Source organism: Macrosteles quadrilineatus, unplaced genomic scaffold (assembly GCF_028750875.1).
Source record: "Macrosteles quadrilineatus isolate MER2022 unplaced genomic scaffold, UCM_ALF_1.0 Scaffold_7__1_contigs__length_78375512, whole genome shotgun sequence".
NCBI classification, from domain to species: Eukaryota; Metazoa; Arthropoda; class Insecta; order Hemiptera; family Cicadellidae; genus Macrosteles; species Macrosteles quadrilineatus.
Window position 1 is genome coordinate 12,397,869 of NW_026542600.1, and position 12,343 is coordinate 12,410,211.

Here is a 12,343-nt window from a genome sequence, read left to right on the forward strand (position 1 = left end):
TGGTATTATCAATCCTTGAAAACATACAAGAAAGACTGGTTCAAATCGAAGAAGATTTTAACAACCAGGTGTAGATTAAGAGTTAAATAAGTTAATAAGTTATCAAAAAGGTTTTGATTAGGTGGATATAAAATATTGTCTTCGTTTAACTTTTTTTATGTAAAATGTATGACTATTTTAATTTGCTATTTTTTGTCTGTAACTTAGTTAGAAATCCACCAACTTTTTTTTACAAAATTTGTTAATCAAAATCAAAATCTGCTTTTCTATTACTGTCAAGTTTCATTTGTTTAATAAGCCTTATGATTTTTAGCTGGCCTTTTATTATCCATGTTTGTAACACAATCCAAGTAAATTTCCTTATCAAATATGAACAAGTAAATTAAATCATTTCCAATTTTGTATCTGCAAGATATATGTAAACATAAAATCATTTCAGGCTATTTAAGTTTATACCTTTTGCAATAAACAATATTCTTTTTTCAATTATTGGTCCGTTGTAAAAAATCTATTATAACTTCCGTTAATTATTGAAAATTATAAATACCCATAAAATAATATGACTTACCCACTTTTTAACCCATGGGTATTTTCTGTTTGTTCCTAGAGTTTTTAATGTACCATACAAATACAAATTGAACCCCTTAAACCAACAAATAATGTAAATTTGATAAAATAAAATGACATTAAGTGGCATCGTGGTGGATTTTAGTATGGTGCTATATTATATTATATATTATTATATTATATTTATATTAGCCATGGAAAACAATTCTAACAATCCGTCTTAAAGGTGAAAACCTGAGTTTCCTGCTAATGGTATGGATAGAGATAGACTAAAAGTTAGTACAGTATTTGTAATCTTGTTGTGAGAAATACTATAAATACTATATATAATAGAAATAATAACTATTGAAAATGATATACTTATGTAAAACTTAACCATCTTCTTATATGTTTTATGTTTGCACAAAGAAGTCTTCATTTAAGTTAATAAGTTACTTCCTATTTCAATTAAACTTTTTAACCATAGATCTAATTTATTGCAATTTTCATTTTGAGACTACAAGGTACCTAAATAAACACTTTTCAAGAAAAAAAGTTAAAAAAATAGTTTCAGTAAAAGAAAATTATGGGCACAAGGACGTTTTCTTGCAAAGAAAAGATTTTGCATAGGTACTATAGTTATATGATACGTTTTAATACAATTTCGTAGGATTACGAAACAAACATTCTGATTTAGATAGATGCAATGTATAATATGAACCGAGATTTGTATTAGTAGATTAAAGATGTGTTTTAGTGGATACTTGTTTTCATAAAATAATCATTTTTCAAAGTCAAATTATTAAGTTTTAGTTACTTGTTGTAGTTTGCTTGCTTATGAACATATTTTAATCAAATTTGGAAAATGAATTTATTTCATACTAAACTAGACTATTAACATTTAAAAACACTTTTTAACCCATCTGTTTCAGCAAACCTAAGTACTCGTTAAACTAATGAGATTTTAATAGAGAATAAAAGTGATATTTTCAAGGAGTCATTTTCAATGTATACCATTTGTAATGTATAAAAGTCTGTCTTGGATTTAAAAAGATTTTCCTGGCGTGACTCCAGCCCACAATCTCCTTTGTTTATAATACAGGATATTTGTTTCAAAGTCTTTCTAGAGTGTTAATTTTAAATTGCACACTGATGTTTAGTACCACAAGTATTTTTGTCCATTGTTCATACATGATTTGCAATTGTTCTTTCACTTTGCAGTAAATGTAAATATGTTATAATACCTCTATTTATATTCTGTTATCATTTCCTTATTAATTTATATCTGTTATCGTAAAATTGTTAATTTAATATGTGTAATTTTACACCCCGTTTGACTTTATAAGTATTAATAAACACATTGATAATAACATTAATATATTTCGTTTTCTTGTATGGACCACTTTCTGTTTGTTCAATGCATGCTCATGCTCATTGTTTCTTAATGTAAATGGCCCATTGCCGTAGCCTTGGGTGGTTGGGTGGGTGGCTGGGTGGGTGGTTGGATGGGTGGTTGGATGGCTGGGTGGTTGGATGGCTGGGTGGTTGGTTGGATGGGTGGTTGGTTGGATGGCTGGGTGGTTGGATGGCTGGGTGGTTGGTTGGATGGCTGGGTGGTTGGATGGCTGGGTGGTTGGATGGCTGGGTGGTTGGTTGGATGGGTGGGTGGTTGGGTGGGTGGTTGGATGGCTGGGTGGTTGGTTGGATGGTTGGGTGGTTGGATGGTTGGGTAGTTGGATGGTTGGTTGGGTGGTTGGTTGGGTGGGTGGTTGGGTGGTTGGGTGGTTGGGTGGGTGGTTGGGTGGGTGGTTGGATGGTTGGATGGTTGGGTGGTTGGATGGTTGGTTGGGTGGTTGGTTGGGTGGTTGGTTGGGTGGGTGGTTGGGTGGTTGGGTGGGTGGTTGTGTGGGTGGTTGGGTGGGTGGTTGGATTGGTGGTTGGGTCGTTCTAAAATGTATCCGAAGTTTATTTATTTGGCAAAACTTACTTTAGTTCTTTGATATATCTCACACTGGCAACGAGATGTAATATAATACCATGTACCATTTTATAGATTATAGATAAGCATAAACGAATCATAATATACACCAGAAATGGATCTTTACATCGTAGTGAACTGCATGAATACCAATTTGATTATATATTTTGTTTCTTTGCTGAAATATTTTTATCGAATTAGTCAAATCAGTTGCTCAAAGTATGAAAAAGAAGCCAATTTACCAACAAACCTAAAATATTTAATAATGTTTCTAAACAACTAATTAAAACGGTCTTTGGAGATGATCACGAAAGTACCGTGATCACGTTTTACAAGAACAATGCCTTTGCATGTGTTTATGATTACAAACTCTCGGTTACAATTTAAAACTTCAGAATCACTAAAAGGTAAAGCGTTGAAGTTAACTACATATTTTCAAAGCATTGCCTTACAGAGTTCAACACAAGAACACTTTTTTCAAGTCACAAATCGTTAGGAGCTCAATACATCTATAACAACGTATTTATGTGAGAGGGTAACCTCTACTTTGGAGTATTGAACAAAAAATAAATACTGAAATATACTGTATTTGGAAAATTAGCAGTGCCAAACCAATTGAAATAGCTTTTTTCAAATTATACAGTCTCGTGTAAATGGTAAACTTAGTCTTTATTTTATAAGTCTTATTATTTAAAAGTAAAAAAAATCACTAAGTAATGTATTGTCAACAATAGCATTACAATTTTTATTTAAAGAACGTGTTTTTGTCAAAAGTTACTAGGGGATGAAGTAAATACATTTTCCAAATTTGATCAAAATATATCTATAAACAAGCATACTACACTATTGTGTTTTCCTTCCATAAGAATAACATGGAAACACGTACAGAAATGTTTTTGAAACAAATTATATTTAGTAAAAGAAATTACATAACAAACAAACACAAAGCTTTTTTTCATACAATAGCAAACTCCTTCGTGATCTGTTGGTTCTGTATGTTGATTCAAATGTTGAAAATATTCTATCCAAGTAAACAAATAAAACACACAATTCTGTGTTCTAGATTATAAATTAATTCCTTGGTAGCCTATTACATAATAGCGTTATTAAAATTAGTAATAATTAGCCAATGAACAGACAATTTGTTGGTACTTTTCTCTTACACCATAAGCCATACTCATTAGATTACACAACTTTACCTCCAAAACAACAAATCGCTGCAGTTAAACGCGGCAAAGTTAGTCAAGTGTTGTAATGACGCCTCTTAGCCCGGTCGTCCCTTATTTAATCACTCTCAATTCTCTACGTCCAAGAATTATCTCTGTCAAATAATGGTCTTATCTCGTGAAAATGCAAAAAGTAATTCTCTTTAAACTTTAAAGATTAAAATCAAATCAAATATAATTTGTTTCACGAAATAATTAACATATTACATGAGTTTCAACTCAGTACTAAACTATTCAACTATATTCAATATTAATTATTAGTTTTAATAGTATTATAAACGTTTTCTGCAAAACGCTTTTTAAGTAACTATAAAAATATCTCCTACAAAGGATAATTTCACCCATCGTGGAAGAGTCATTATAATTTATTTTTTTAGTTTAGAGATGGAAAATGAATTTTGGAATGATTTCAAAGTTATGCTGGAGTACTTAGTGATTTGTGGCTAACATAATATTATTTGGTAACTGAAGAAACGATACAACTCTCCCCCTCCACTCTTCCCATCGCTTCCATATACCATAGAATAAATAAACACCATATTTATATTACTTCATCTACTTCTTTAAACACCATTTATATTACTTCATATATAAAAGCTCTTCCCATCGCTTCCATATACCATAGAATAAATAAACACCATATTTATATTACTTCATCTACTTCTTTAAACACCATTTATATTACTTCATCTATCCCAATACCCACACGCACACCACTGTTCTTGATCGGACAACAACGAACAAAAAATGCCCTTTGCTAGGACCGTCAAAGCTCTCTCGTGGTTTTCTTCTGCACTCTGCAGGTCACGTCTCACAAGGCGAGGCGATTGGCGAAGGTCTCAGTCCAGTTTAGTCCAGTCACTCCAGTCCAGTCCAGTCTCCTTGATGTTCAGGTTCAGTGGTTCAGACCTTCTTTGTCTTTGTGTTCGCGTTTGTTTCGTTCGTAGTGTCACCAGTATCAGTGCGGGTGCCGTGATTGATAAGTAAGTCATTAAGTATAACTTAGTTTTAGTCAACTTAACTTATAGGGTTTATTATTTACTAAACAAATATTCTTATGTTGTTACATCTTAATCTTAGCCTACTTTAGTTTCATGGCAATTTGTAAAATGCAATCTGACCTATCCTATTGTACTTTATTGTACCAAATGGAAATAAATATATTTGATTTGCTACTCATGATATCTCGGTCAAATCAATGAAGAATGAGACTATTTTTTAGGCTATTTTAGTGAACTATGTAAATAATAGGCTTAGGCTAAATAATTAATTAATCAAGTTGAGTTGTCATTACGGAGTGCAAACCTACACAAAGCAATAATTAGAGATAGTGAAGGCAGGAAGACAAATACTAGATGTATAACATTGTACAACCTATGGTACAACTTAAATTTGGTCTCACCATATAGTCTAGGCTTTTGTTTTTAAAGTAGCCTATTGTGTTTTAAGTTACTTAGAAGACAATTTATCTTTTTCTTCTGATCAGCATGGTTTTATCCTTAGGCTCGAACTAGGAGCAAACATTGCCATGGTTTGTTCTATAACAGAGTTTTACTTCAGGTCAGGTTATTGGTAGCCTAATTTTACTTTCTCCCTCTGTAACTATCTTAGTAAGTTATATAGTAGATTGTAGGAAGTTAACTTAGATGGAGACTCCAAGTTTCTTTAGGCCTACCTGGTCTTATTTTGATGAGTTCTAAGTTAAATATTGATTGAGATGGGCCAAGCCTTTTCAATGGTTTATAAGGGTTTCAAATCTCTATTCTAGGCCTACATGCAATGGACTCAGTACAATGGCTAACAAGTTTTTGTCGGCTGGTTTTTATTTTATTTGGTAGGCCTATTATCAAGATTTGAGTCACATCTATCATTGAGTTTTGTGATGTTATTGTATATGCAGGCCTGCGGTTAGTATGTGACACGCTATGGGCCCAAAAGGTAGTTGAATCCCAACCTCCCCTCGACTAAACCAAAACCTCTTGTGTTTCTTTATAAGTTTAACGGACATAGACTAAAATGATTAACTTTACAATGCAGTCAGGCTTATGCTGTACTATATGAAGGTTTAGTAGGCCTAGAGATGTGCTGGGAGCAAGCTGGGTGCGACTGGTACCTGAGGTTTTGGGTTCAAATTCTATCAATCATCAATGCATTTTGTCTAAGTGATAATGTCAGGACCCTAAGGGCCTGGGCCTTTTCTCTATGTCTCACCTTTACATCTTAGGACACTAGGTTCTAGTTCGGAAATGTTTTACTGAACCCTGGACCTCAGACTCTGAAGCCTCACACTATACCACTAGACCAGCTCACTTCCAGACCCTGTAGGCCTAGCCTCAAGCAAAACGGTTCCAGGATTAAGGATAGCGTCAAGGAGCTGATGGTAGGGAAAAATGGACTAACATAGGCATATGGAATTTGAATATATAAAAAAACTAGCTGTTACCCGCAGACTTTGCCCCCTTCGACTTCATAAGTAGGCTATTAATAAAACTATTGATTGCCGTACCGGTTTGAGTGGCATTTTGAAAAGCTTTTCATGGTTACTTTGAAGAACAATATTGGAGTTAGGCTAATTGACTGTCAGGACAAAGCCCTAGGAGAGTATTAAAATAAAATATGACTATGCCCTTTTAAGCCTGTGGTTATATTGGCTCTACTCTTGTCAAAAATCAGCTCAATTGATTAAGTAGTTTTCACGTTATTGACATAATCCAAACATTCATATCTATAAACAAAAATTTAGATTCTTCCAAAACTAGGGGGGAGGAAGGGGTTCAAGTCTTTGACTTGATTAGTGATGCATTGAAATTATTGACAACGCTAATCCGTTTCCCTGAAATTTCAGTTTTTATATCAACACTTTGGATTGGAAACTAATAAAGTCAATAAGTTGATGAATTATGCACTTAAATATAAAATTGCCCTATTTTCACAATACCTACCACAAATTATTTATTATAAAAAAATATATAGAAATAGGTAGCCTACCGGTACCTATAACTTAAGAGTTCTCATTGTGTATCTTATTTCATTTGAATATTGCAGAAATCCCATAACCAACATTGTATCGCAGTTGTGTGATTTTTGCAATGAATGATGTATTTCAATTTGTACATCATTAATATACTACCCCCGCTGCAGCAAACCTGTAGACTAAGCGAATTTCAACATGTCTGGATAAATTTTTACTGAAATATTTCCAAAAATAAGACATATTTATTCTGAATTTAAATAACATTAGATTTTACGAGTGCTTAGGTTTGCTGCTACAGGGAAGGTAATAAGTTTTTTTTTGCCAAATGTTAAAAGCATAGGATGAAATAAGTAAACCAAATTTTATCAACATATATCCATAAACAAGTGAGCTTACAAAAGATTTCATTTCATCTGTAACTGTTAGACATACAACTATAGAAAATATACTCAATTAAGTTAAAGTATTTCTTTTTTTAAGGTCTACAAGATAATTTATAAAGAAATTTCAAAAATTTATGTTTTTAGGGTCAAAAACGGAAAAACCCATTCCCCCCCATTAAACACCCCATAAACCCCTGTTCCCATGGTCGTTAGAATAAATGTAAGTTTACACGTTTGTACAGAATTTCATCAAAATCTGATCATTTTTGCATCGAGTCATCGTGCTAACGTGGACATATAAATATATATATATATATATGTGAATTTAAACGGACGGTGTTTTTGGCCTCTGGGGACCTCAAGACAAAAAAGTAAATCGGTCCCGGGTCCAGGTCTTACTATGAAACATATGGTAATAGCTTAATCCCTAAGGGAAATTCGCTATAAAGTAAAGATAAATTTTTTTTAATGGTTATAGGGTTTTTACAAACTACGATTCAAATTGGCTGTTTTCATACATTCAAACAAAAAAAAGTATAGTGCCGCACCATCTAAACCTTGTAACTTTAAAATGTTACTGAACTTCATAGAACCAACTTGTTTAACTGAAACAGCTGTTAAGATTCATTAATTCCTTTTAAATATGTACTCATAAGAGGGTAAACTCAAGAGCCACTGGTGCGGAACCTGATAGTCCGACCTGAATTAAACTTACTTATTTTTCTTATTCAATGCCTTAAGAATCAGTGTACCAAATTTCAGCCTCCTAGTAGTCTGGGCGTCGACCCATTGTAATTAACGATGACCTGGAAATTTGGGTGGACAAAGGTTTTTTGACTGATTCTGACTCAGTTTTTTGCGCTGATTACGAATATGCCGGGTGCCACCTTGGCACCCTTGGGCAAACGCCGCCATATTGGAAAAATGGCGGCCAAAACTGGTTTTTCGTTAAATATTCGAAAACGGTTAGTTTTAGAGATATTTATGTGGAGACATAAAATGTAGAGCGTAAAAAACTACACAGAAATGATATCAACACTTTTTTTTGTAAACCTCACGGTTTTAGCACAATTTTGTGAAATTGAAGTTATTATTAACATAAAGTTGTAATATAGTGCCAATACCCATGACATATTACATTCATTCTTCAAAAAACATAATTATATTATGCATTACACATTTGTACAAGAAACCTTTGATTAAAATAATTGTTAGTTTCATCTAACATCCCTCAGTTACCCACCCCGTGGCCATTATGCTATTTCTGTATGCGAGTCTTTGGCGGGCTCGGTGGCGCGCTCAGCCTTCAATAAAGTTTCGAATACAGTTGCGAGAGTTGCTTGTAAGTAGTGTACAAGTGATATGTAGTTGGATACTTTGGTTGGAAATTACTAAGGTAAATTATCTTAAAATTAGATTTTTATGTTATTGCATTATGTCATTGATTTAACCTGCTTATAAATACCTGCCAACTACATATGCTATTCTAGCTATGATACTACTACATAATTTTTACTCTGTTGGGTATTTAATTGACAAGCTGTAATACTAGTTAGTACAAGGTTCTATTATAATATATTATGTATCAATATCGGCCTATACATTAAATTGGCAAATAAAAATTTATCGAATATTAGAACGAATGATTTTCTATTTAAAAGTTTACATAAAAAAAAATATATATATATACATGGTGTGGCAAAACTTTACCTTGCTCTTCCCCCCAAATACCACCACCCTGACGAAAAACCCCAGATCCGGCACAGTATATGTTTGTGGAACGTCTTTATAAAGTTAATGAAGATTCCAATTGATGTGTTTTGTTCTAGATTGGAACAATGAATTGAATACGATAATGACGGAAAATAGAAGTGTATTAGGGGATTAAAACTTACCTCAAAGGGAAAGGAATATTCTTGCTTTTTAACTGCGGAAAAAATGGACAGTTAATAAGTGGAGGCCCTGTAAGAGTCTGATCAATTAAATCAGCAAGTATTGAACTACAAGATGAGTTGTTCATATACCTGGATGAAAATTTACTCGATTATTTTCGTAAATCTTGTGTGTCCTCTTCCTCATAGAAATCAAAGACCCACATTCAGCGTGCATTTAAAACATTAGCCCGTCCGTAGTTCCTCCACCACCCAAGCGTTTGAAAAGATCAGATATACAGAGCTTTGATTTTAAACTAAATTGCCTGTACTGTGTAGAAAAATGTTTGAAAATTGATCTAAAACATCCCGACCGATGGCAACCATATTCCCAAATCCGAACTGTTGATAGACCGAACAAGCCCACTCTAAAACAATTAATTTTAGAAAAATTTGAGTTAAGGCAAGATGAGTTTTCTAATAAATTAAAGTTAGAATCAACGGCGTAATTGGAGATCTACATGCAGCCGATGCACGTTATCATAGGGATAGTCATAATGTTCTTTTGCACCAAAAACAAAGACCTATAAATTACAGAAACACAAATCTTGGTAGTGAAGATACTATTTTGAAATCAATTATTAGTATAATGAATGAAGACCCATCACGCGTTTGGAACTCAATAGAGCTGTTCGAGTTTTATAAATCCCAGGGTGGGTCAAACATAATACGTAAAACTCTGGTAAAAAAAAAAAAACAGACATAGTAGGACCTAGCTTGATTGTGTTATCTTCTCCTGGAAATACTAACATAGTTGCGTTTAGAAATCAAATGCCATTTGCGATGAAACTGGCATTATCTGATGAAGATGAAGAATGTAGTTTTGGAAAAGTAAAAAAGAAAATTGAATCAGAAACTACATCACGCACAGTTAACAGAGACAACTATGAAACCAAATTGAATCATGAAAGCCTTGAATCTAATATCAGCAAGATATTGTTGCTATTTTTAAAAGAGCTTGTACTGGTCTACCTTCCTTGATATAGGTAACATTGTTATATATTTAATGTTATTGACCTCTTCGTTGTAGTTTTCTTCAGACAACGGGATTAATAGTAATCTATTAACAAAACTGTGATAAGCTGCCAATTTCTGGTTTTGTGGATGATGTGAACTATTATGGATGGTCTGGTGTGTGGTTGTAGGTTTTCTATAGATTTTAAAAACAAGTTTGTTTTTGTCAGAACATCTTGAGATACTAAGGTCTAGAAAATTCAGTGTTTTATTGCTTTCGGTTTTGAGAGTAAACTTTATGTTTTTATGTAAGCTGTTCACACAAGATGAAGCTACAACTTTAGTATCATAGACAATTAAGACAAACAAAGGTTTTTTGGAAGCCTTATTTATGAGACAAACAACATATTTCCTTTTTTAAAAGAAAAAGTTACAAAAAAAATTTGACGAAATAATAATGTGTATAAAGCACTCAAATTGTAAAATTCTTCGTATAGGCTACTTGGAATGGAGAAATAATTGAAAAAAATCATAAAAATATTAAAATTTTACTTTTAAAATTTTACAAACACAGTTTTGGTTCTGAACAGACATGCTTAAACCTTTATTTACTAATTTTTTAATCACTTTTAAACCAAACAGTCACCAAAAAGCACTGCTCTAGAGCACTGGAGGAACTGCACATGTGTCTGTGGGGGGGGGGGGGGGAGGGGGAGGCGGTGGGATGACGACCGCGTCAGACTCTCCACGCTCTCATTGGTCTGGTTCTTACTGGTCTCTTATTGGCAGTTCTCCCTCTTACTCCAACGTCAGATTGCCCCACCACGCCGATACAACAGTGTTATCTGTTTAAGTATAGGCCTATTATGTACAATTGTAAGGTTAATCTTCTTAGGAAATGAGTTCTCCATGAACATTGAGTGTGTTTAGCATAAACTTTTCAGTGAATAATATTTACAAATATGAAATATATATAACATGATCATTTTTAGGGCATTGATGATTGGGGACTTTTAGAGAGATAATTGTGTGAATATTTTGATTGCATATTTGCTGCAAAAATTTCCAAATTTACATTACCTATCCTTTCAATTATTATCCTTAATAATCGTCCTTTAATTATCTTTTTAATTATTATTGTTGACACGATATAGGTATTTTCATGTTAAAGTTGTTTTCACCCATTCTAAATTTATCTCTAGCCTATAAAAGAGGCATTCAAAAACTGCTGTTAAATTAAGAACCAGTGCAAACATTTTAAATTATATTGCCTGGTCATGTTTGGCAACTTGTCACTTAGAGTAATCTCTTTTCAGATTAAGGAGCCGACTAGAAGACCACCAGACATATCGTGGAGGAGGTTGATCACTTACCAGTGACTCCTCCAATGATCGGCCAAGCCATTTACCAGTACAGAGTTTATATCGAACCTGCAGACAAAATGCATGAAAGGTAATTTATTCTTTGTCTTTATCTAAGGAATGGCTATCCTCTTGAGCTAATGATTTAGCCTTAAACTATAGAGAAATGTAGACATCCCACTTCTCATGGGTTGTAGTCAAGTAAATGAACGTCGTTAAATTGAGTAACCGACAGTGTACTGATTTTATTGATTTCTGTCGTATCAAATTTTTAATCAAGCTAAACTAAGAGGATTTAATGGAAGCACTGGCATCTTTAATTTCATATAAACAATCACAGTATTACAACAAATAAGAATATAGTAAGTTTTTTACAGTACTACACTCTAAGCAGTATATCATGGGCGGAGTTTCATGACAATGCCCCCACCAAAGATTTAGACAAATATTCATTTTTTCCACTTTTTTGTTAGAAAGAATACTTTTTTTTAACTATTTAGTGATGTTAAACATCTTTAGTATTCTGGTTAAGAGAGTTAGTTACATTTTTCTGCATGACTTATTACGTTGCAAATACAAGTCGTCGCACAGAGCACAAAAAATTGTAAAACTTGCATTTTGAAACATTAAATTATAGTTTTTTGGGCAATCCCTCACATCTCTGGTTGGGGGGTGTTCCTTGACCCCCCTGGTATCCTCGCAGCCGAAAATTTAAGAATCCCAGCCTCTCTAACAAATAACCTCTAACCCCCTATTCAGCTCATTTAACTATGTTATATTTCAATTAAGAATTAACTAAAGCTGTTCCCTAATAACAGGATATCTACTTTAGCTCACAAAGCTTATGCTTTAGCTAAATAAATCTTTTATGATTTCCGATCAAAAGATGAATTTTATTTAAAAGCTGATCCTTAGAAATATTTAAGGTCAGAGCATTAAATTTGCTTGTTTTTGTTAAGTTACGTTCAATGAAAGATTATTTGCCAGTTG

At 33.2% G+C, this 12,343-nt stretch overlaps 1 protein-coding gene across 1 annotated transcript; it reads right to left on the minus strand.

Moving 5' to 3' along the window:
• Positions 1–1,987: 1,987 nt before the first annotated feature.
• On the minus strand, positions 1,988–11,396 carry LOC128998799 (uncharacterized). The gene is made up of 2 exons (XM_054425155.1): positions 11,366–11,396; positions 1,988–2,493 (listed from the first exon to the last, which is right to left on the minus strand). The coding sequence occupies exons 1-2, from the start codon at positions 11,394–11,396 to the stop codon at positions 1,988–1,990; spliced, it is 537 nt and encodes a 178-aa protein (XP_054281130.1).
• Between the last annotated feature and the right edge of the window lie 947 nt (positions 11,397–12,343).